General features: G+C 39.1%; 2 protein-coding genes across 6 annotated transcripts in view; one reads left to right on the forward strand and one right to left on the reverse strand.

The window, feature by feature from the left end:
- Positions 1-3,701: 3,701 nt before the first annotated feature.
- Positions 3,702-18,340, forward strand: LOC106903372 (centrosomal protein of 95 kDa). Of its 3 annotated transcripts, none has more exons than XM_088009697.1 (21): positions 3,702-3,915; positions 6,642-6,770; positions 7,876-7,983; positions 8,459-8,575; positions 8,785-8,887; positions 10,213-10,278; positions 10,453-10,645; positions 11,295-11,361; positions 11,446-11,513; positions 11,622-11,809; positions 12,516-12,639; positions 13,582-13,660; positions 13,754-13,938; positions 14,040-14,135; positions 14,482-14,617; positions 14,901-15,070; positions 16,121-16,195; positions 16,297-16,449; positions 16,661-16,807; positions 16,883-16,954; positions 17,388-18,340. In XM_088009697.1, the coding sequence occupies exons 1-21, from the start codon at positions 3,891-3,893 to the stop codon at positions 17,562-17,564; spliced, it is 2,478 nt and encodes an 825-aa protein (XP_087865823.1). In that variant the 5' UTR covers positions 3,702-3,890; the 3' UTR covers positions 17,565-18,340. The 3 variants fall into 3 exon arrangements, with proteins under 3 accessions (XP_087865823.1, XP_014822595.2, XP_014822597.2); XM_014967109.2 differs by having other exon boundaries at positions 3,703-3,915; positions 10,213-10,283; positions 10,455-10,645; XM_014967111.2 differs by having other exon boundaries at positions 3,703-3,915; positions 10,213-10,283; positions 10,455-10,645; positions 12,519-12,639.
- Positions 18,341-18,936: 596 nt separating this feature from the next.
- LOC106903371 (E3 ubiquitin-protein ligase SMURF2) overlaps positions 18,937-26,022 on the reverse strand; it is a 62,251-nt gene continuing 55,165 nt past the window's right edge. For 2 of the 3 annotated variants that reach the window (XM_014967107.2, XM_014967105.2), the window contains exons 20-25: positions 20,889-25,168; positions 20,671-20,722; positions 20,488-20,582; positions 19,744-19,792; positions 19,586-19,655; positions 18,937-19,486 (exon numbers count right to left, since the gene is read on the reverse strand). In XM_014967107.2, coding sequence (XP_014822593.1) covers positions 25,069-25,168 — 100 coding nt within the window. In that variant the 3' untranslated portion in view covers positions 18,937-19,486; positions 19,586-19,655; positions 19,744-19,792; ... (1 more) ...; positions 20,671-20,722; positions 20,889-25,068. The remainder of the gene's footprint in view (positions 19,487-19,585; positions 19,656-19,743; positions 19,793-20,487; positions 20,583-20,670; positions 20,723-20,888; positions 25,169-26,022) is intronic. The other variant, XM_088009707.1, reaches the window with a different exon arrangement.

Below are 26,022 nucleotides of genomic sequence, written 5' to 3' on the forward strand. Positions count from 1 at the left end.
CAAAATGTCAGTTTTACAGCTTAACACGTTGACTGCAGAGAGAGACGAGTTGAAGAAGATCAATGTTGGTGAGTTCACTGGGAACTTGGTGTTTGTAAGGAGAGAGAAACTGAACACAACAATCTAGGAGGAGTCATTTTTATGTCTTGGTACAAATTGCATGGATGGCTTGTTTGTTTTTTGTTGTTTTTTTTAAAGAGTATCCTGATACATTTATGTTGTGTACGAAAAACTGAAATGGTTAAAAATGTGTTTTTAGGCCTTGAGTCCAGTAACAGAAACCTGATCGAAGAGAGAGATGAGCTGAAAAAGAACATAAGTGGGTTTGGTGAGTTTGATCAGCCATCAGAAGAAATATCTAACAAGAAGAACTAGTTAATGCATTTTAGATATTAATGATTTTATTATCTTATTAAGTGGCAACGTCTCCGTTCTTAATGGTAGTTTCACAAGTTGATTCGCTGACTGCGGAGAAGAACGAGCTGAAGAGGACAAGTTCTGGTGAGTCCAGTTACTCTTCAGAGTTTTAATCTGAAGGATGTTCAGACAATATTGAAATCTATTGTATTGTTTAGTTTGTGTTTTGCATAGACCAGGGTGGCAATAACTTCTGATTGAATATGTTTGACTTTATTTCAGCTCTTGAGTCAAGATCCAGAAGTCTCACAACAGAAAGAGACCACCTGAAAAAGCAGCTAACTACCTGCAGTAAGTATGGAAAATAAGTGCGGTCTCATGCATTCTCATTTAGGAGCAGCAAGTAATTTGAAAAGAAAGCTACTGGATTTAAGAAGAACTTCAATATTTTAAATATGCCATTGCATATAAAGCTACAGCATTCATTTTGAATCTTTATTTACAGCGTCACAACAAATTTCACTTACTAATGAGAGCGACGGACTGAGGAAGACAAACTCTGGTAAGTGATGATTGCATTTTTCCAGTAGCCATCAGGTCTCAGATGACTTTACTGTGATCAGAAGGAGGATCATTTGTGAGAGAATTGTACTGAATTCCTGCTCACAAATTGAAAATGTTACACGTCTTGAGAGCAAAGAGATGAAATCCTGCTTTAAAGCCGAAAATCTAAGCTCTTGTTTTATGACAGTAAAACTTCTCCATAATCCTGTGGTGAAATTGTGTGTGGGAGTGTGTGTGTGTCATCAACATAGCTAACAGTGTGTTACCATCATCTACTGTTGAATATCCTGTTTCAGATATTGAAGCCAAGTCCAGAAGATTATCTGTGGAAAACAGTCAGCTCAGCCTTCAGCTTACTACCTGCAGTAAGTGGGAAACATATAGACTATAAAGTCATAGAAAAACAATGTAGTGATTAATTTAACCCCCCTGAATTCTTCAAATTAGACTTAAAAAGCTTAAATTTCTCCATGTGGACATGTATTAATGTTTAACCAGGATTGGAGAAGTTAGGCCTGGCTACTGAGAAAAATAAGCTGACGACGAAACTGAGTGATTTTGGTGAGTTTGACTCTTAATTTAGTAAAGGTAAGTGTGCCGGAGACTGAGAAGACATTTTGGAAATCGTCAGAACGAATCATCTGTTGTCAGAGCGGGTACAAACTGGTGTAGGGTCAGTACAGAACCTCCAGAGGCAAACATTGGGTACACATAGTCCAGTATTGTGTATAATAAGCAACATAGCTGTCGAACATTTCAGTGTGTGCTCTTCATGAACATCATCATGTTGTTGCTTCATGCACTGACATTTTCTAATTTATTTTCTTTAAATAGCTAAATTTGCAGAGGCAAAATGGGTGTATTTCAGTGGTAGCTTCTATTATGTTTCTACAACCAAGGAGTCCTGGCACAGCAGTCAATATGACTGCCAGTGGCGAGGAGCCGACCTGGTGATCATCAGCAGCAGAGAAGAAGAGGTTTGTATGCTAATATTTGTTTCTGTGGAGCATATAAGTACAGTGTATTCGTCAGTTTATAAGACAACATAGTTCCCAATCAGAAAGTTTTACAATTTGACGGTCTGTGCCCAGAGGAAAGGATCCATGGGTCATAGTGCAGCCTGTGGAGAGTCTATGTCACGTCTAACCATGTGTATCTTTACTTTCCATAATTATTGTTTGGTCAAACATAATGAACAACCTGAGAGCTGAAGAAAAGTTCATTTCTGTCAAACAGTTTTCTTGAGAAATTTTCATTCAACATGGCTGAATCTCCAACAAGATGTTTAAGGTCCTCTGTCTTACATTGTTACTGCATTGTGTCTGCATTCACAAAGAGATCCAACTCTACAAGATGTATTGCCAGGATGTTTTGTAGCACTAAACAATCAAAGACATTTGAATTTCTTTTTGCTAAGAAATCCAACAATTACTGTTGTTGAATTTCTGCTAAGCATGCTTTTTGCTGCAGAGCAAAAGTAGTTATTGAATTTATTTAAACGAGGGTTTCTAAAAGCAGTTCTGTTCAGTTTTTGCACCAAGACATAACTCAGTATATTTAAAGAAACAATGAAGTTAACGTGCAAACTTGTGGGACATTCTGTTGGATTAGAAAGTCAAGCAAAGCTACACTGATGTTCTGGATGTTGCTTCAGCTGTGTGATGTTTAATTATTTAAATGCCTGTTTGTGTGATTCAGGAATTCACAAGGACATTTCAAAAGAGGGCCTGGATTGGTCTTACTGACAGAATACGAGAGGGGTCGTTTAAATGGGTGGATGGGACTGCGCTAACAAGAAGGTTCTCACATTAATGTTCATTCTAATTCAACCATAAAAGGACTGTGATAGGTTCTTCACAGTTACATGCTACATATATCAACCAGAGGTTGATGTTCTTTGCCTAAAACTTGTTAATCTCTTTTTTATTTCAGCTACTGGCGCTTTGGAGAACCTAAGGCAGAAATGAGGACTGTGTGGAGATAAAGAACTTTGACTCTGAACGCAGCTGGAATGATGCTCAGTGTGCAAACGAAAACTACTGGATCTGTGAAAAGAACTTTGATATTTAACATAAACAAAAGTTTTCTGTTTGGAGCCTATTTTATCTTAAGTAGTTTATAAGACAAAAATATAATGCTATGATTTCCGCTTGTCCCACAGAGTATCTGCTTTAGTTGTTCTTTGAGTTCTAAATTGATGTAATCAGAACAATTCAAGAATGTGACAGATGACTTTTTATTGCCTGGGTGTGTGTGTGTGTGTGTGTGTGTGTGTGTGTGTGTGTGTGTGTGTGTGTGTGTGTGTGTGTGTGTGTGTGTGTGTGTTTGTGTGTGTGTGTGTGTGTGTGTGTGTCTGTGTGTGTGTGTGCGCGCGTGTGTGTGTGGGTGTGTGTGTGTGTGTGTGTGTGTGTGTGTGTGTGTGTCTTAAAAATCATTTTCAATTATAAGCAAGCAAAATAAAAAAATATTTTTAAAAAAGCATAATCTTTTACTGTTTAAAATACATTATAACAAAAGCAAAAAATATTTAGGTCTACAATATTCTAAAGACATATCACGATACGAAAGTTTTGCAGCTCCAAGATTCCACTCGGAATGACCTTTTTTTATGTATATAGACACTTCCTCTAAATCTCCCTCTGCAATATGGCGAGATTGTTGACGTGCCAAATGAATGTGCAGCGCACTAGCGACTCGCGCGATGAAGTGACGTATTGCAAAGGGTCAATATCCATAGAAACCAGTAGGGGGCGGTAGACAGCACATCATGCTTTACTTCCTCAAACAAAGAATGAGCTAACGTCCAATCAAACAAGACCTCAGTTTTGAATGTGAGCTGATACCGAAAAAAAAACTTCAACACCGATACCAGTTTTTCGGGTCAGGTTTGGAAATTTGGGACTTCGCCCCCTTTTTTGGCTCATCATCCGTTTTCAAGCCCCAGCCATCTTTTTTTCGACAGTTGTTTCATGGGAACTCAGGAGGGAGACAGAAGTAAGGCTACCACGACTTTCTTTCTGACTGAAAGCTAGCAACACGTAACGCTTGCGGCTAAAGTTTGGTTTCTGGATGGCTAATGTTGTCGCTTCTTACAGCTGGACTAACGTTCATTGTAGATATATATTTATTACAGTGATAACAGGTCGCCGTTTAGCTTTATCCCATAAAGTTCCTGTTAGCAACCATTAGCAACGTTAGCTTGCTACTTTTCAGTTTACTCAACCGGCAAAGTTTGAGGAAAACAGCGTTGGAGAAGGCACCAATGTTGCAGGCAGATGTGTTTTCTCACAATCAATACTGGTGTCTTTTAGAACAAAACATGTCAATTAAACTTTTAGCCTGAAACAGTAGTTAGTGTGACGAAATTAGAGTAAAGAAGCAAGCCAGTGAGGTTGTGCAGTTAATAACTGTGTTAGACCGATTTATTAAGGATAGTTTAAGGAACTGATGAATGAGGAAGAAACTTGGCGAATGAGAGGATTGGCAACAGGAAGTGAACAGGAGGCTGGCTACATTGAAGGTATGTCGGAGAGAATATAGGTCCTACAGATTTTTAACAATATAATTTTAGTGAGGGAGTCTGTAGGAGATGATAAAGAAGCTTACTGCTGATCCTCATGAGGTTGCGATCTGCAGAGCTGGAGTAACTAAGAAAAGATCCAGTCATACCACCAAGATGTGAGAGAGTAGTTACTGAATCTAGTTATAGAAGAGACTTTTATTTATTTTGACTTTATTTGTGGCGATTAGTGAGATGCTGTTTAGTTTAATTCAAAGTAAGATGACAACAAATGTAATGTCTGGAAGAGCTGATGAAGTATGCAAAACGGTGTAGTATCCATACACATTGACGTTTTCCCCCAAACTTTGCAATGTTATAGTCAGGATTTTAGATGATAAACCAAGTTTCACTTCAATATATTTGGGAAGTAGAGGGAAAAAATGATACGTAGTAGGAAACTTGGTAGGATCAGCTTTTGTCACAAGATTTGGAAAGATTTTATGCTCCAACACTGATTTAAAGCTGCAGTGTGTAACATTTCTAAAACATTTGCTTTCTACACATTTGCTAAAACTATCACTATACCATGACAGTGTGGGATGAGACAGAGAATGTGTAAGAGAGAGAAAAAAAAACGTGCTCACCCCAGAAATGCACTGCTCTGAACAAAAACAACCAATGGGAATGAAGAGGAGGGCCTTAGCGCTGTAAATCATGCTAGTGCTTGTGTTTCTTTGAATGCTCAGGCTAGTTAGCATGGCCACCAATGACAGTGAGTAAGTTGTTTTCCTGTAACGGTAAGTTGTTTCTCCACCATTAGCACTTTGAGCAGAGTATACATGAACATGAACATGATTGACAGCGTGATGCATTTCTGTGATGCAGTGGAGGGGGACGATTTTTTTATTTATTTATTTATTCAGAGATTATCTAATGCCGTACTGTCACAAATTGGTGATAGTTTTAACAAATAAGTTAAAGAACATTTTTTAAAATAAAAGTTATGTACTTTCTTCCTCCCCTCTCTGCTGTGGTTATTGGTCCTTCACAGATCAGCTAGATTTACACAAATAGTCAAATAAATGCTAATGGTCTCTGCTTTTAACTATTTATTTATGCGCTACTCAAATTATTGAAATTTTTATACTACCATAAATACACTTCTTCTTAAAAAAAATCCATAGTATGTGTTTCCAGTTTTATTCATATTGTATACTGATATTACTGAACAGCCAGTTTATCTTATTGAGTAAAACAAGCAACAACAAAAAAAGATCGGTATTAAATAGCAATAGACATAAATAAATAATCAAGAAAATGTAAAAGATTTGACCCTTTAGTTGGTTTTTAGAAAATACAGCTGTGTCCACAGATCTGAAGCTCGGTGGGAAAAGAGTTCCTGGGGCTGTTGGTGTGAAATCTCAGTCAGCTTCTGTTTTCGGCGCCAGTCACAAGATTAAAGAACCTGCAGGGGACAAATGGACCCAAATGTTCTGAAATATTCAGTGTCTATAAAAAGATTTCACTCTCTTTGACTGTTTTACTCTTTTACTGCTTTTACAAACCAGTCATAGTTTACAAAATACACCTTTTTTTATACGAAAGACATTACACAAAAAGTGAAAACCAATTCCCACCAAGTAATGATAGTTAAATAAAAGTATGTAGCATAAAATAAGTGACTGCATAAATATTCACCCCCTTCAAGTCAGCATTTAGTAGATGGACCTTTGGTTGAACGTTTTGAAACTGTTAGCCAGACCTGGTGATGTATATGACCAAAACAGAAGTGGCAAAGAGCATATTACAGGAGCAATCTGGTGCAGAAGTTTGGAGAATTCTGAGGAGTGTGAAGCTAAGGTGGTTTGAGATAATGGAAAAGTTGGAAGAATGTGGAGCTGAGTGAGAGAGAGAAAGAAGGAAAACCACGTAAAAGGTTCATAGATTGGATAAAATGGAAATGAATCAAAAAGAAGTGATGTTCCCGATGCTAAAACTAAGCCTTCCCTGTCATCTATTATTGAACAAACGTAATCCTCTGTCTGAGAGTTACATAAAAGAGTTACATAAACCTTAAAATCCAGACAAAAAAAAAAAAAACACGTTGTGCTTAAACAGGATTGCTGTTCTGGACTTGGTTGTCGTTCAGCGAGACATTCTGATCTTCTTTTCTACCAGCAAACCCTCCTGACTCATTATTTCCCCTTTTTCTCTGCAGACTGGGTTGATGTGGCAAACAATCTGCTCAGCAGGTGTAACGTAAACCTGAAGTTGAGCACATTGTCGGAGTGCGGGCCGGATGTTTTCGTCACTTTGTACGAGACGATCCTCGGGGAGACGGTTCCAGGTAAAATCAGACTCCTGGGCAGATGGAATATTTCTGGAGACGCTCCGATGATCTGGTGTTCATCGGTGGCCACGTTTTCTCGAGACTTTGAGTTGTTAAGATGGTTGATCCGGGTTGTCACTGGCAAGAAAGGTTATAGAATAATATTTCCTGAATCGGATGCTTGTTAACTCTTGCCTTACGCAACATGTTTACGTTCTAAACATGTTGCAACCTGCTGCAAGGTGTCATCTGAACACAGACTCAAACATGCAGCATACACAGCTGTTCCTTCCGGTAAGCAAGGGCTGCAGCTTCTGATTATTTTAGTTATTGATTATTCAATTGATTTTTTTTTACCATTAATCAAGAAAAAATTGGCACATTAATCACATTTTTCATTCTTTCATTTAATCATATTTTATACAATATTAGAAATGTGTTCAAAAATACAAATAAAGAAAAAAGTTAATTCATTTTTCAAATAGAAAAAAAAAAAATATTTTACTGCCTAAAAAGCACAAACATAACATTCAATTAGCGAACACTTGATCATTTGTTACAAAGGACGAATTTGCAGCAAAAAAAAATACTTTCCATAATGTAAGAAGCTCACACCTTTCTGCTTGGCTTATCAACATCTATACAGTGAAGTTTTGATCTGTTTGCTTTTCTGAATGACAGATTAATAATTGGATAGCAAAAGGTGCTTAGGAGATTGTCTCTTTTACAGAATATTAACCGGGTAAAGCTAAAAATGCCACTTGAGGAGTTCTGGGTAGAACATATTTACAGACAAAGAAGGTTTTTCCTCTTAAATGCAAAATGTATGTATTTTTTTCTACAGTTTTGCCTTAATCACTCCTCTGAATATGTTGACCTTTCAGAGGCCTTGTATTGATTCTGTACACTCCAGTTAATGAATAATCAATTACTATATGTGAGTAATCCATTCATCACGATTAAGCCGATTAATCGTTTCAGCCGTACTGAAACTGAACGGTTGAGGAAAGAGATCCAGTGGAAGTCCAAAGTGATGTCTTCAAATTAAATGCACAGATCTCTTGGTCGCTGGTTTTGAGTTATGCCGATTTGCCTTTTTTCTTCTTCCATGTTTGCATTTTAGATTATATTGCATCAGCGAACAGTCAAGAGGACGATGTCCACAACGTTCAGTCTGTGATCGACTCTCTGTCTCTGGATTACCTTCAGATCAGCCTCTCACACATCACAGGTACAGAAACGAAACGACACACACACTCCATATTTCTAGATTTGTTTCATGTCTCTTCAACTGAGGGCTGGGTTTTTTAATTAATCGGCGCATTAAATCACTTACAGCAGGGGTTGACACAGTGGGGGTTACGAAATGATTTTCAGAATAACATGGATGTGACCCTTTAGATGTACGGAGAGCCAAAACAGACAAAATTAAATAAATAGATGCATTGTGAAGTAAATAAATGTACCTTTGAATGTCTCATTGAACAATGAAATACACTTGTTAAATGATGAAATTAAATGTATATTTGTCATTTAAAAAATGTATATTAGAATTATTTCTCTTGGTTTATTTGTGACTAGCTAAAATGAAATAATTCTATTTATCGTCTCTGTCGATGTTATTTTGAGGATCACGGGATGGAAAGTTGAAGTCCTGACTTCTGGGAACATCTAGCGGCTCTAACTCACCGAGTTTCTGTCTGCAGGAGAAAATGTTGTCAGCGGAGACAAAGAGTCGATCAAGAACCTCCTGGAAATCTTCGACGGCCTCCTGGAATACCTCAACGAGGAGCTAAACGAGGAGACGCAGAACGGTGCCACGCGTATGTTTGTCTTTTCTCATCAGATTTATTAATGATCTGCAGGTTTACCCTTTTAATAAAATCATTTTCGTTGGTGATTCTGTCTTCTAGTGCAATTTTGAGGATTTAAATCGGTATTGTCGTTTGGTTTTAAACTCGTTTGCATTTTTGCTTTTCTCATTTTTTCTTCTGTTCGTTCTCTAAGTAATCCGTTCTGTTCTCGTCTTCAGTTGAACCTAATGACCCCCAAAACGAGGATGAAGCTGATGAGAGCAAGAAACCGGCCAACCTGGAGACGCAGCAGGAGAGGAGATCAGTTTCACCCAGTGTAGAGTAAGAGCTTCTCCGATGAAACGAGAGCTGCAACTAACAATTAATTTAATAATCAATTAATCTATTGAAAAAATGGCCCAGTCTACAGATTTATCAGTTAACCACTTAAGTCTTTTTTAATGCAATATTAGAAATTCATTGAAAGATACAAATAATCAAATTCCTTTTTAAAATGTAAAATAGACATTTTATTGCCTAAACTCCTTTAGTAAATCTCAATTAGCTAAAGCTAAAACTATCTCAATGTCTGTATACATTTAATAGGTGAATGATTAATCACCTTCTAAATTAGTTGACGATTATGTTTTGTAATCAATTAATGTGATTAATTGTTTCAGTCCTAAAGGAAACTGGTTTTTCTCACCTTAGATAATTATGACTCATCATTTTGAGGCCGGTTTTGACTCTGGAGGCTAATTTAAACTCCCTCCAGGCCACAAAATGTATTAAATTAAAAATGAATTTATTGTGATTTTGTTTGGTTTACCTGCTCAACAATAAATAAATTTTTTATAAAATCTGTACCTTATTAAAGATCCAAAATATTAAAGGGGCTTCAGATGTTGCCTCACTAAAATAAAAAAATATTTTTTTTTTGAGTCATTAATTGTTTTGTGTTTTGCTCGAAAAATCTTTCCGACTCTTGACTTGTGGTCAGGGGCCGAAAAAAAAATATTTGAACGGGCCACAAATGGCCCACGAGCCACAGTTTGAACACCCCTATAATAAGGAAACTTATAACATCATTAAAGTTTTACATGTTGACTTGATTGTACAGATTTTGGTTGAATTTGTAGGAAGGGATGTTTCTAATTAGTTTCCTCTGAGCCTCTGGCTGACCGTGGGGTTTGCAGCTCATGACTCGGAGCGCCGCTCTGCTGTTGACACAACAAGCCGCCTGCAGCAGCGTCATTACTGAAGCCACGCAACGGAAAATGTTCACACGCTCACATCTTGTTCACGTTGAAGAATAAATGATTTTAAAACACATCTAATGCTAAACTTCTTCTTTTTTTATTTCAAGTTTTGTAACTGTATTATGAAACTTTTCTCTTGACTGACTCTGGTTATATTAAATTGGTCAGCCTTGGTGCAGCTTTCTCAAAGTTTTCTTTGTGATGTGATTAGCTAGAAAAACAACCAGACCTGTTTTCCAACTCGAGGTTTTAACTTCTTGATAAAACCTAATGAGTCAATTCTATATTACAAAGCAGCTGCATGTTTTTTTTTATTAAACAGTTCTGACTGATTTAAGCTCAGGGAAGCTGAGATAATAGATGTTTTAACCTGGGGGAAAAAATAGTAACACAATGTCTCATTTGCAGAAACTCAGAGGAAACTGGATTGGCTGGTGAGGTCAAAGGATCGGATCAGACGCTTACGGCCAAACAACAAGGTCAGTCCATGCTAACTGTGATTTTAAAAAGGGTTAGGGTTTTCTTTCTTTGCATTTTTAGCCGTGTTTGAATTGTTGCAGTATTTAACGTGGTGTTTTTTGTTTTTTTTTAACCAAAACAAATGTAAAAAAAATAACAGAGAAATTGATGTTTTTGTGTCTGCATGGCAGAACCGGCCGTCCCTCCTCTGACGTCAGGCGCCGTCGAGGGAGCGCCGCACCAGGACCAGATGTTCTCCGCCATCCCGCTGCAGCCGCCCAGCCAGCGGGACACGCCCCACGCTCCCGGCCGCCCCATCAGAGCCGCTTCCCTCAGTCAGGGATCCACCGAGGAGACCAATCCTGACATAACACGGGTTGAGGTAGAATGTGACCACAGTAAATATACGGTGATATTTAGGCTACTGCTTCAAAAACGATGGGGGGGCTCATTCCGTTTTCCCACAATCTCACTTCCTGTTTCTGCGACGCAGCACATTAGCGGAAGGATGTGAAAATGCTGACGCAACCTAAGCGATTCGTAGAAAGAAGTTGGTTTAAAACCAACTTTTACTTTCATTAAAACCTTTATAGAAGTTTGGTATTACTTTTAAAAATGGCTCTTTTTTTACTTGTTTATCTTCTTACGCAATAAGTTTGTGTTTTTAGCCGTTTTTTCACCAGTATTTTTAAGTTGTTTTGCCACAGAAGAGAGGAAGCGCCTCACTTCCACCGTAAACGGGCCGGGTCCCGTAACACATGTGACCTTTTTACTGTGGATGTTTGTTTGCAAAGCTTAACGTGAAGCCTGATGTTACGACAGGGCAAATAAATACAAGCCAAAGAGTCTCCAAAAACTTCAGTCTGAAGTGTTTTCGTTCTTCGACTCGTCAAATCTAATGCGTTCGTTGTTTGTTTTTTTTCTGAAATTGCTGTGAAGAAAAGGAAACCTTAAAAATGCATTCAGCAATAAACTGTCGCTTTTTTGTTTTGTTTGTAATCTTAATCTGAATTTCTGTTTCTCTGTCACAGGACTCGAAAGTGACAACAGAGACTCTGACCAACGGGATCATGTCCCCGGTGCACTGCCTGTCTTCAGGTGAGCAGAAACACCCAGACTGTTTTGGAGAGCGAAAAGGTCGGGTTGAGTTTGTCGGTGATCACTTCCTGGTTTGATCTCCAGGTGGAAGCGACGACTCTGCCTCCAGCCGGCGGCGGATTGCGGCAGAGATGGAGGGAGAGACACTGGAGGTAGGAGATAAGGTTTAAATCTCTGCTCAAGATCCCCCCCCCGGCAACCCCACCAAAAAATTGTTTGTTGTATTAAACCAAATCACACCAAATTCTGCCGTTTCATAGCCGACCAACGGGGGTCCGAGGAGGGTGTTGTTCCGCACCCAGCCCGATGTGCTTTTCCTCACCCTGCGGGACGAGGTGTCGGCCATCACGCCTTCGCCGCCGGACACCGATGAGGACGGGGAAGTTCTGAGTCGTGTCCAAAGATTTAAGGACCGAGGAACAAGTCTCAGAACAAGCACAGACATTGGGTGAGAATTTTGCTGTAGGGGACAAAAAAACCCATCACATTAATTACAGGGTTCCTGGACAATGTAGTGATGGATTCATACTGCAAAAATCCAAAATCTTACCAAGGATTTTTGGCCCAGTTTCTAGTGCAAATATCTTAGCACACATGAAATAAGACAAAATTAACTTACAAGTAACTTTTCAGCAAGATATAGGAGTTTGTTTTAAGCCGATAATTCCTTAATTTTGGTGAAAAACTACTGGTTCCACAGGCAGATTATTTCACTTATAACATCGTTAGCATCCCATAGCTAACATGGGAAAAATGTCTTGTTTTAAGTGAAATAACCTGCCAGTGCAACCTGTTCTTATTTTAATCAACATTATGAATTATTGATTTAAAACAAACTCATATATCTTGCTGAAAATCTATTTGTAAGTTACTTTCTCTTAATTCAAGTGTAATATTTTCTCTAGAATCCAGCGTTTAAAAAAAAATCGGTCAGACTTTGTATAGATTCACTCTCCAAATATTGTTGATCGTTTCTCCATCCGCTCTACCATAAATCCATTTATCCATCAGTTTGTTTGCATGCTTCTGTTTTTAAAGTTAAAATATCTCAAAGAATTTGTTGCGAATCAGAATCTGGGAAACTGTGGACTGTTGAACATGAAAAACATGTAAATAAACCCAACATCGCCGTCCGTCTCGTCTCTTGAAATAAGCAGGACGGTACCGGAGAGTCCAGAAGAGTCTCTGGCTTATCGGAGAAAAAGGAACAAGGAGGCGGAAGAGGAGCTGCATCACATATCTGAGAACCTCTCTCATCGCCTGGAGGAGCTGGATCTGGTGTGTGCACACGTCATCTACACTTGAATTTGATTTGGATCAGTAGAACAACCAGCAGCTGCTGTGTTAGCTCTATTAACACTGGAGCTGCACTCTCTGTTTTTTTGCAGAGAACTGTAAAGAACACCAGCATAAACGGTGCAAAATGTATCTAAACGTGTCTCCAGCTTTATTCAAGGCCAGATAAGGAAATTAGAGAAACAAGAGATTAAGAAGTACTGCTATCCCAGTAATTAGCTTGTTTCTTTTAGAAGTTATGAGAGGAAATTTGAAATACAAAGATAAAGCGAGTCATCCATTTTTAAAGTCTGAAACAATAATAATGACTTCTGTAGATGATGTCATTCATCTGGTTTCATTGATAAATAGAGCAGAGTGTCGTCAGCGTAGCGGTGAGGACCGACTGATTTATAAAACTGAGTTTCATATTTCAACTTCGACTTTCATTGAAATATTTAGTTAAAAGCTTTTAATTATGTTTTAATCAACCCCACACTCTTCAATAATACAACAGCAAGAGAAATAAAAGATTCAATTTTAGGTCAAATTAGATGTTTTTAAAATGTCATTTTTGTTTATTTTTTTAAATTAAAATTTAAAATACTGTATTACCTCTGTTATTTATACTGTATATAAAGTCTATGCGCCTTTCCACCCATCCTTGTTTGCCATCATTTTTAAAAGTGTGGCTCCTTGAACAGAAATGATGAGTCTGACAAGGTAATTTGTACATTTCAGCGAACGTTTTAGTAGAAATCGTACAGAAAACAGACGAGTGGGAACAAAATTAAATTTCTGCCATCACTCTTAGAAACATAAAATAAAATGACATAAAATCAAACAAATGTATGGTTTCTGGAGTAGTATGTTTTTTTTTGTTTTGTTTTGTTTTTTAATATGTGTTCCTGTGACGTGCTTCAATTCAAACAATAAACTGTGTAGATGCTGAAACGAGTTCTGGGAGAAAGCGACGGGTCCCACAGCAGCGGCAGCGTCAAGAGGACCCGTCGGAAGCACAGAGGTTACAGTTTCACCCACGAGACAATCGTTTTTATCAGCCTTTAGAACCACCTCGTATGTACAGCCGTGCACTGAACTGGGACGTTTCTTCCAGGAAAACCTGATCCTGACAAGCGGAAGGCCTCCCCCTCTCCTCGTCGGGAACGTCGCTCCGCACACGGCCAGCTGGAGGAGGCCATGGCGGAGGCGCTGAGCCTGGACGACGGGAAACAAACCAACCTGCAAGTTCCTCATCATTCGAAACGAGGCGAGTCGCACCACAGGTCGTCTCAGAGGAAGGTGCGTTTCTGTTCAAGTAAAGAAACGAGACTTGCTTCACACGAAGCAACGCGTTTTTGGCTTTTTAATCATTTCCTGTCGATAAAACCAAACCTTTTCAGCATCTGGAAAGTGAAGCTTACGAAGAGGAGCTGAGAAGGTGTGAAGAGAGGGAACGGACTGAACTCCAAAAAGCACGCAGAGGAGCTCAGAAGGCTGTAAGTCCAAAATGGAAACGCACACGGCTTCAATATTATTTTTTTTAGTTTCATCTATAATGTTTAAAGTAAAGAACTTTTGAGAAATATATAGAGGAAATAGTCTTAGAAGTGAGATTTATTCTTTTTTTTAATTTTGCTATTAAGCTGTTTCTTCAATCATAATAAACCTGCTATCAAATATTTAAGAGGGAAAGTATTTTCAAACTTTTCCAGTATTAATAATACTACCTGAACTACAATGGTTGCCATGGGTTACCCAGGCAGATACTGATGAGAAAACATCATTACAGTAACGTTTAACAGGGTTATCACATTTCGATGCGTCGCTTGTCTCTGTGTGTAGGAGCGAGAGTACAGAGAGGCCATTCTGAGAGACGTTTCTCCATCACCCAAACCGTCTCCTGGCAAAACAAAGACTCAACAGAAAACACAAACAGCAGCACAGAGACGCTTCGAGGTGCCCAGGAAAACTCCATCACGTAAGTCACACCCCGTCACCTCTGACCTCATGTTGGCGTCAGGCTGGTGTTTTGGAAAATGCCCAGCTCTGAAATGTTTACTGCTACATCTGTGTGTATCAGCGGGTGTCCCACAAGGCTCTGGTCTAGGTTCAGTTATTTCTATGAGTGACTTAGTGTGTGGACAGCGTGACGCTTTCCATGCTAATTTAGTGATTCAAGGTCTACAAAAGGGTGTTTATTCCACAAGTATAACGTAGATGTTATAAAGCAGAGACTTTTCTTCCCGTCTCCCTCCACCCAGTGAGAATCAGGGAGAACGAGCTGCTCCCTTTGCTGCGGGAGGAGCTGCCTCACCTTCACGTCTCTTCTCACGCTTTGGGTCGAATGTGGGAGCAGCAGATGCAGCAGGTGGACAAGCTGCACGCCGTGTCGTCCTCACGCCATCCACATCATCACAAACTCTGCAAGCAGGTCAGAACGAGTCCAACAAGTGAGATTTTTTTTTAGCTCAGATACATGGGAGTCTTGAACGCTGCGACATTAGTAGCAATTTAAGCGTGTTATTACTGCACAGGACAGCTGGGCACGGGCTAATTCCTGGGTTCCCAAGAAAACATTCCAGATTGTGTCTTTCTCTTTTCTGTTCCTCTTAAAATAAACGGTTGCAGCCAATGCTTTAAATTTAGATCAATCAGAGGAAGGAAAGAAACAAGGAAAAGAGGGAAAACCTTAAGAAAGAGTTTCACAAGGAAGAGACAAAGATTGAGAACAGGAAGGATGAGTCATGACAGAAAGGAAGGGAAGAAAAAGGGATGGTGAAGAAGAAAAGAAGGGAGGATGGAGCAGGACACAAGGAAGGAAGGAAGGATTAAGGGAAGTCAAAGGGATAAAGGACACATTTAAACTGTAAAATGGGAAATACAGATGTAGACCTGTCGCAATAAGCAATTAAGCAATCGAATGATGAACATAAAATGACATCGATCATCTTCCTCCTGATTATTAATATTTTTGAAGGACATTTAATTTATGCTCTCTGGTGTGTGCTTTTATTTATGTTTTATTCATTATTTCTGCTCGTCATTTTTTAATTTGGATGTTTAAAATATCTTCCAGTTCCAGTGTTAGGTGATTTTTATTCATTTATTTTTACTAAATTAGTTATTTGGTCTTTATCAGAGAGTGAGCTGACATTTTTATGCCATTATCAATATGTTCCTTGAAAATGGTCTCAAAACGTCAATATTACCTCAACTCAGTTTGTCGTTAAGGGAACTTTATTGTGACAGGCCTAGTCAAATCCATACTTTTCCAGGAACCCAGAACAATTTAAAGAGTTTCCAACAGACGGACGGACAGAGTGACCGTCTCCCTCTGACTGCTGCTGGTTTCCATCAGCTGTGTAAACCTTGTCATCTGGGTTTATTCCAGAGCACAAAGCGATCAATACAATCCCTCAGATTGGCTCTATTCAATCAATCTGACGGATGCGTTGGGCATGAACTCCTCCTTGTCTTTCAGCTGGAGGAAGCTCAGAGGAAACACGACCTGCTGGTGGATCTGGTGAACAGAGACCAGGACCACAACAGACGGCTGGTGAGCATCACTGGAGCAAAGGCGTCCAAAACGCCCAACCAAGGCGTTCTGGCCTCCCGCTCTGACATGCAGGGAATCCTTTAAACCTCCTTTTCTTCCAGAGGGAGTTTAAGGAGCGGATCCAGCAGCAGAAGTCGGTGCAGAGCAAACTGCGGGAGCAGCGGCAGCAGATCGCCCGGGCCAAGAAGTACCACAACGACTACCACGTGCAGCACCGCGCCCGCCTGATGAGGGCGCGCACCAAGGAGGAGAAGGTGGGCCTTTAGCGTTTGTTATTCATCCTGATGCATTTTTCAACATGACCGTTTGGATTTATTGTCGTCGCGATAAATTCCAAATAATTCCGTGTGTGTGTGTGTGTGTGTGTGTGTGTGTGTGTGTGTGTGTGTGTGTGTGTGTGTGTGTGTGTGTGTGTGTGTGTGTGTGTGTGTGTGTGTGTGTGTGTGTACACACGTACGTACGTAGATGTTTCGGCAGCTATTCGAGGAAGGTCTGGAGCTACAGAAGCTCCGGCTGAGGGAGCAGAGAGCTTATGCCAAGGAGCAGCAGCTGGAGCACCAGAGACGACAGCAGGACCAGTTTGAGTCGTTGGAGAACTACTACAAGGATCAGGTACGACACAAACACACCAGCAAATAACATCACTGGTAATTTTCATACATGTGTGACACGTTTTGTCTCTTTCAGTTTTCATTACTCGCTGAGAAACTCGCACATGAGCGGGAGGAGATTCAGGTTCGGAAAAAAGCTCAAGAAAAGGTAAACTCATTAGGAAGTTAAAAAAAAAATTATATATATATATATATATATATATATATATATATATATAGAGAGAGAGAGAGAGAGAGAGAGCATTTCTTTGAAAATAATATATTGCAGAACTACAGGTTCCATTTTTAAAACCTGACTGCTACAGAAATATCTGCCATAAATTTACAACAAAGTTTCATTTTTGTATTTAAAAGTCTGCCAAGAAAACAACTCAGTCTGAAAATTTAATTCTGTAGACGCTCCCAAATTGTAAGCACTTTCACGTGACGTCCAGCAGGGGGCCTTTGTGTCACTTCACAATTGGTCCAACTTATTTAAACTTGTGAATAAATCAGGAAACCCGATGAATCCCTCGTTCCTTGTTACAGGGAAAACTTAAGATGCTTTCCCTGCTTTCATCTTTCCTCCTGTGTTTTTCCAGGCTCTGCTGAAAATGAAGCGAGAGCTGCGCTCCCGGATGGAGCGCGAAATAAGAGACCTGCAGAAAATCATCATCCAGAACGACGAGGATGACCACTTCCAGAACCTGGAGGTCCAGAGGCTGCGCAACCAGGTCCACATGGCCTCATTCCAGTACAACACCAGCTATCTCCACTGAGCGGGACAAAAAAACGAGGCCGGCTCGGGTCCAAATTGGCGTTTGCGTCGAAGGAAAGAGCCGCGTTGGATTTCTGCTATTCGCAACTCAACGGTACAAGAATCTAATGCACAAACCGTCTCAGGCATCTTTTTTGTTTTTTTTTAGATTTGCACAGAAAAGAACGTTACCGTTGTGAGAGCGAAATGTGAGTTTTGTTGAGGAATTTTACACACACTGACAAAATGTAGCTCTAGCTCATGTAGCTAACTGTTCCTCTCACCTCTGCTGCTACACCTGAACTTCAGACACTTTGGACCAAGTCCTCCTCCTCGGGTTTAACAACGTGTTGAATGAGAACGTTTTACCTTCCCCACTGCGGTCGTCATGTGCTTTTATTGTAAAATAGTGACTTGTTCCTCCTGTTGCCAAATAAGGACCACAGACACAGAGTTGATAATATTGTCACACTGATGAGTCTTAAGGTTTTCTTCCTTTTACATGAAATGTCTTCCTTTTAATACTTTAACCATGCAAGTGGATTATTTATTTAACTTTAATGTTTGATTTTTAATTAACCTGGACTGATGTCTTAATCGCCAGGGGCAACGATAATCGGTATGTTTGTGACTTCACTTTAACCTCTGCTTGATTGTGACTTTTCTACTTTTAACCAAATCCTGAAACGTGATGAATCAATGATTGTGCCAGCTGAACACCACACGGATTGTTTTTTTGTAATCCTGGAGCAAACATGTGTCCCCCGCCCTAACATCCATTAAATGTGTGGAATCACTGGTGGGAAAATGTGTCAAAATTATTTGCAAAAGGTGGAAATTTTGCTCTAAAGTTTAAATGGTAAGTGCCAAAGAGCAAAAATCCCCACCACACCTGCGTGGGGCAGTATAGCGGCGACGATGAGGGAACAGCAGGAGAGAAAATACACAGAACTGTAAATCCGGTGGTTGTGGAGATTAAAGATGTTTCCCTCATTAGAGACAAAGTGAACGGGGAAAATTTCTCACAGCTTTCTGTGGCTTTCTCTACTGTTTAACCTCATCATTGGGACAAATTTGGGTCGACAGCCAGTCATTAAAAATCGTAAAACTGTATTAAATACATTATATAAATGTGAATAACTTAGCCAAATTTGTAAATCAATAGAAATGTAAATATTTCATTTCTACATTTCTGGTGCTCTGGGTCAGTAATGATTTACAGACCCTGACATCTGATTGGTCCAACCGCAGAGCGTTTCATCTGTAAACCAATCACGTGTTAGCTCATAACTTTGCCTCTGGTGACTGGCTTATGAATACAGCTGCTAGCTAAAAGTACGTAAATTAAACTTTTCAGTAAATATTACAGAAAATTACATTTGACAGAAAAAAACAACTGTTGTATATTTTTATTTGAATGCTCAAACATACAAATGTTTAACTTTTTTTTATTATTATTATTATTATTATTATTGTGGCCGCTCTATAAAGAGTTCCTGTAAATGGGGTCTGTGCCTTTATGAAAAACAGTCATCTAGAATTTTGTTTTACTTAAGAAGCACCCTGCAGACTTTGCAAAGCTACGACTGCTAGACAGTCTTCGTTAACAGTAGGAGGGGGAAAAAAACGGGAATGGGCATGATACAAAAAATAAAATAAGCTCCCAGTCTTCCTCTAACTATACTGGACAATGCTAGCGCTACAGTCTGCTTCCTCCATCAGCTGGCTGGTGTCCGTCCATTGGTGAAGTCTTTGTCGTCCTCGTCACTGAAGTTATCCGGCAGGTTGGTCCATGTGAATCTGTTCTTGCAGTAGCTGCACCTCTGGTCGACCACGACCTTCAGTCCATAAACACGTTTTATGACCATACAGTTGCGGCTGCACTGCCGGCAGCACCTGAAGAGCTCCAGCAAGGACCACTCGTCGACCACGAACTCAGACGAGCTGAGGGGTTTCAGAAAACACACACGGGTTGAGTAAAGATGTGAGTAAATAAATTCTAAGTAGAAGGTCGCTGAAAGCTTTCAGTCTGGAGCAGCAAACCTTCCCAGATCCACCAGGTAGTGTCCATCACCCACACTCAGCGAGGTGGTAAATTCCTCATCGTCTTCAGCTGTACATGAACATATTTGTAATAATTATAACTTCCCTACGTCGATGTCATTATTTCACTATAAAAAAACAATTTAAAGTTAACTCACCATTATTTTCTGACTCATCTTGACAAGATGCAGCTTCTGCTTTCTGCTCCTTGACATAACAGAAGTTTTAAGAAAAAAAAATAGATTTTGGAAATAAAGCTAATTTTAAATATGTCTTTTGGACTGATTAAATGTAAAAAAGAAAAAAAAAGAAAGAAAATAGCCATTATACCGAATATACTCCATTCAATAAACTGGAGATATCTGAATGTGACCTTTAAAGTTGAAAAATTATAAAAAGTCTGTGTAAAAAAATTTGGTAACACTTTATTTGATAGGGTGTTTGTAAGACTGACATGGCACTGTCATAAGTATGATATAACACCTATTGTGAATATGAAGGAGTTTTTATGACTTGTGTCATTCAGTAAATAATGACACTTTTAATGCAAAGTTGGCACTTTTAAAATGGCTTTCAATGCAACTCATCGCATTAAAGTGTCATTATTTACCAAATAACACAACAGTAAGACATTCATAAAGACTCCTTCATGTTCATGACAGCTAAGTTAAGTCATATTTATGACAGTGTCATGTCAGTCTTATAAAGTGTTACCACGCAGGGTAAATCAGAAATACTATATTAAAATCTGTCCACATAAGATAAACTCGCTGATGACAGATACAAGGAACAGATAGTTAAATTATGGGATGCATAAACATAAACTTAACAGAATATCGCCCTGTATGTATAGGCGGGTTGAGACAACAGACTGATGTTTCAGAGGGAATGATCAGATTTACCTGTTCATGTTTTGAAGACCGATCAGAAGAAGACGCACTGATGTCCTGCATGGCCTCGTTTGAAGAACTCATCATGGATTCTTCTCCAAAACTCCCTGGGAAACAACAACAAAAAAAGAAATGAGTCAGTCTAACACTGCTAGCTCTCTTAAATTTGGCATGATTAGTGAATTAATTACTAACCAGTACTGTTCTCCCACCAAGACTAAGTTTAAGAAGTCATTTCTGCTTTGGCCTGAGGATAAACATGAGATAAGAGACTTAAACACCTTAAGCACACTGACTGAGTGGGGTTGGTGTGTTAAAATGAAATAGAAACGTCATAAAGCCGCGTCTTTAGCTGGCGCACGTGTCGACAATAACAACAAAGATGGCGGGGTTTCTGACGCACGCTCATTTACCTGAAAAGCTACAACTCGGCAATGAAACAGAGTCCCCTCAGTTATTAGCTACCGGAAGATGAAATGCAGCAGAAGCTAGGTTGTTGTTCCTCACTTCCGGCTCCAGCGAGTAAAGGGTTACTTCACTTTTTTTCTGTTTTACATACTCTGTGCTTGGCTATGGCTTCTTTTTTCTTAACTTTCTGATTTTTTTTTACCATTACGTTATAAACAACTGTTTACTTACCTCGTCTCTCCTATGTTATCAAAATATTTTTTGTGCGCTTGTTTGAGGCTTATTATAAATGACAAATGTCAAAACAAAAGCGGGAGCAATTCCGCCATCTACTGAACGGACAGTGAACTGCAACATGACATTCAAAAGGGGGTGGAAATTATTCTATCTTTCAAAATAAACTGTTATTAAATAGTTACAAAAATTGGGAATCATTGAGTTTTCGCTTTTGTACTTTTTTTAAGCGAGAAAATGAAATTCAAAATCCCAACAAGTAAAAATTAAACTTTGTTAGCATTTCTTGCTAGCTAGCTCAAAATGACATTTCAAATTCCAACATCTAAACATAAATGAAATGCACTATAAATAACAGGAATTTGTAAATTAATACCATTTTTGTTTCCTATGAAATAGAAACACCCAGCTGTGCTACATACATAAGAAAAAGAGGATTATTTTGAGTCAAATTAAAGGTTAGCTTATATTTATCTGCACCATCACATTGGTTATTATCTTACGGTGACAGAGCTGTAATCTATATTCTATATTTCAGAACGATTCACTTTTAACATCTTAACTAGAATTTCATGATATAATACCTAGGTAATTCAAACGATTAAGAATCACTTATGTTTTAGTGGTGTGCTCAACGTAATTTCTAACTTCAGATTCAAAACAGTGATAGAAATCGTCTATTCTTAGCTTCAGCACATAAAAAAAAAGACAATAATGCATGTTGTTCTATAAAACATACTGCTGTCGTGTCCAAACAGCATATTTTTTTTATTGCTCAGTGTTCTGCAAGGGTATAAGAAGTTTCTTTGCGTCTTTATTGTCCTTATGTACAAGTGTAAGTTACAAACTCACAGAGCAGCTAATGTGGAAACTATGCACACATGTATACCGTTAAAATAAATATAAAAATCAAAGGAAATAAGCCGTAAAAATGTCTTAAAAAAACAGTTTTGTTTTCTCTTTTTTTGCTGAAACAAATCAAAATTCCTAAAACTCACACCAAAAAAAATAAAAATTTGCACATACATTTTGATTAATCAATCCAGCCCCACTGGGCCCACACAGACATGCAGGTACATTATGTTGCATCCAGATTTTATCATTTCGAACCGCAGGGCGATGTGTGTACTAAACATTCAACAACTTGCTGTGGTTTGGAACAGGTAAACTATCATCAATTAAAAAAAATAAATGTATTAAACAAAGGCTGCATTTTAGTTAAGTTCTTGTATCAGGATGTACGGGTTTGTTGCTTTAAATGCTGCAAAACTTTGCACTGAGGGGGAAAAACAGACAAAAGAATATTAAAAGGGCAGAAATAGACAAACATACAACTGTGTGTGTGTGTGTGTGTGTGTGTGTGTGTGTGTGTGTGCAAATATGATTAGAATCCATAAGAAAAAAACAAAACAGTCCAGTAACTATTCGGTACATAGAAAGAAGTTGTAGATATTACATTTGAGCCTGCATATGCATACAAACAAACAAACAAACAAAAAAAAAAGAAATTCTCTCAAACTACACAAGAATGTTCTGAACTCGTCTGATATGAAACCGTTTCATGGCTGCAAATAAATGTCTGCATATGAAATTCAAATTTGATAAGAGTACGTAAAAATCAGTAATCTGTAAAACATTAACTCAAGCATCCATCCGGTTAACAGCTCTGCATCTAAAACTCAAGACTTGATGCATAAGAAAAAGAAAACGAGTGAAAACAAGCTATGCTGTTTAGATCTTTAGTTTGTGACCTACAGGTTAATATTTGTATCATGGCCGCCGACGAGGGAGAGAAGGGGCTCCTCAATTTTAGGTTCTTCACCTATTGGTCTAATATAATAATAATAATAATAAAAAATGCTAACTTCACCTGAGAATGCAAAGAGGTCTGTGAAAGACATTAACATGCGTGCAATTAAAACCGAAAAAGAAAACAAGCAACAATATACAAAATAGCTATATCTTTGTACATATATACTTAAAAATTACAGGTCTCTAGATACTTTCTAACTCTGCGTTTTAGCTAACGTGGCTGCACACACATGTAAAAGGAGACATGATGTACTTTAATCCAGACATGAAAGCGGCACTGCGGCCATCGCTGCGCATCTTGTAAAGTGCTCTGAAGTGTAAATAGAGACAGAATCCAAAGTTATGTCATGTAAAGTTTTTGACTCGTGTCCCCGGCATGCACACTGCTGCAGACAGACGGGGCGGGTTGGTTCATCAGCTCTGCAGTGAGATTCAGAAAACTACAACACATCTGCCTGCACACTGACACACACACACACATGCAGGGCCTTGCAAAAGATGTCATAACCTCGGTCTAACTAGAGCCTGGCGATATTTCTTAAAAATAAAATCCCACCTTATTTTTCTTTTTCTCATACCTAATCGATTTTTTTCTTGCTTTTTTTTCTTAAAAATAAAAAAGGAATTATACAGAAAAAAATATTTTCAAAAAGTGGCTTTTATTTCGGTCATACCTTCTGAAAAGTCGTACGATGGCGAAACGAGAATTTCTGTTTAACTTGGGGATTGCAGTCATAATATTAGACCAGAGGTGTCCAAAGTCGGTCCTGTAGGGCCGGCATCCTGCATGTTTTAGCACACCTGCATCAAATGATGGCTCATTGGAGGCCTAAGGAGAACATTGACTTGCTGAGGAGGTTGTTGCTACCACCAGGGAGAGAACTGAAACATGCAGGATGCCGGGCCTACAGGACCGACTTTGGACACCCCTGTATTAGAGGAATAAGGAGGCAATTTTACCAGAAGAATGTCTTAAAATTAATTAATAAAAAAAAAGAAATGGATCATCACCCAGCACTTTATGCACTTCTTTACGTTTTATTGGGAATTTTGTGATCAAGAATAAATAAAATGGTTCTAAATTGGAAAGTGAAAGCAAAATGGCTTCGCGAAGAAAAAAATCTGGCATGCAGGTGTATTCACCCCCACTTTTACAACGATCCTCTCTAAACATGGCCGCCACTTTGGCTGACAGCCAGGAGGCCTGTGGTGACTCTGGAGGAGATGCAGAGACCAGCAGGTCGGGTGGAACAATCCGTCGCCGGGGCAACCTGTATTTCTGAACTAGACGAACTGAGCGTTTCGGGCTACGTGCAAAACCCAGAACCCCTCTCAGCTACAAGGTGAGACATGGTGGCGACAGCATCATGCTGGGGGTAGGGGGATTCGTTAGCAGAAGACTCTTTGATGAATGAGATTATATGAAATTATGAACAGGCAGGAATTTAAGCTGTGTGACGCTCTTAGGGACCCAAAAACACATGCAGGTGTACTTGATGTGAAACGGGGGTCGGGAAGGTTTTAGAGACAAGGGGGTGGGGTGGTGCAACGAAACTGGAGAAAATCTAAGGGCTTTCGCAACGCAACGTCTACGCTTTACCAAAAGATGTGGCCGTCGGAACGTCTCAGAATTAAATCTGTTTTTTAAAAAAAACTTACAAAATGACTGCTGGTGTGAAGAAACGAATCACTGTCTGAATTTAAAGATGGCATTTTAGAACGAGTAACTTCAAATACGAACACTTTCCACTGAGGTAGGATGAATCGACGGTGCTCCAGCACCAGCTCTGCAGCCATGAGGACGGGGAGGGTTAGGAGGAACGACTCGGCCCTGCAGGTGGAACAATACTTGATCTTTGTTCTTGTGTGTTTAAGGAAAAAAAAAATTAAAGCAATTTCCCGGTAACAAAGTTTCCTAATTGAATTTGATCTATGTTCCTTTTTTTCTGAATGCAAAAACAAGAAGTCCAACCATAGCAACAACGACTCTGCTGCCTGAACAGATGATGATGATGATGGAAGAGAGAAGAGGAAGACTGTAGGCTGGATCCTCAGAGGGGGGCGATCCAGCCGGCACGTTGCAGCGTCAATGACGTTTCATCAGAGTCCTGTGCGTTGCGCGCGAGTCAACGCGCGCGCTCACTCCACCGCGAAGCCGCACGTCTCCTCGATCGCCGTCAGTAGCTTGTCGTACAGTTTGTCGTAGCTCTCGTAGGGAGGAATGTCGATCCGGTTGAAGCTGGAGAAGAACGGAGGGGAGAAGGCGTTCAGCGCGGCATACTGCTGTAAAACTCTTTTCAGGGTTTTTCATGTTTCCTGTTAGCGAGTTCAGTTTCAGGATGATGGATATTTTTCAAGATGGCCACCGTTTTTGAGTCTTTTAAACCAATTATGTTACCCACTTTTATTTCGTGGTGGATGGCCTTTATGTCACTTCATATGTTTTTGACTTTGGTCATCCTATTCATACAACTTTCAAGTATTAATATGTTCCAAAGTCAGATGGCAAGACTGAAACTGAGGACTTTGCCAAACTCAAACCAGTCGTCAAGAAGATGAGACACAGGCTGAGAGACGGACGTCTGATACCCTATGCTAGGTTTCAAGAGTTTGTGCTTATAATTAGCTTCTGCTAATTTTTTGTGGTTTAGTGTGACCTTATGCTATTTTTTAATGTTTTTAGCAGTTTAGCATTAGTTTCTACATATTTTTGGGTGTTTAGTGTTACCTTCTGCTATTTTTTCAATATTTTAAGCAGGTTAGCATTAGCTTCCACTGGGTTTTTTAGTGTGTTCAACAGTTTACCGTTAGCTTCTGCAAAGATTTTACAATGTGCTTAGTGGTTTAGTGTTATCATCTGCTAATTTTCAAAATGGTTTTGGCAGTTTACCGTTAGATTCTACTAATTTTTATGTGCTAAGTAGCACATAAAAATAGCATAGCTTCAGTTTATGCTATTACTTTTTATGTGTTTGATGGTTAATGTCGAGGTTCTTTGTCAGTAAATTAGAGGTTAGTGAACCTGACCAAACATATATTCTCCATTACAACCAAAAAGAAAGACAAGATCAAGAAAACATATAACATTTCTAT

This window comes from Poecilia mexicana, unplaced genomic scaffold (genome assembly GCF_051168715.1).
Source record: "Poecilia mexicana isolate PSO_F unplaced genomic scaffold, ASM5116871v1 scaffold_2, whole genome shotgun sequence".
Classification (NCBI taxonomy): domain Eukaryota; kingdom Metazoa; phylum Chordata; class Actinopteri; order Cyprinodontiformes; family Poeciliidae; genus Poecilia; species Poecilia mexicana.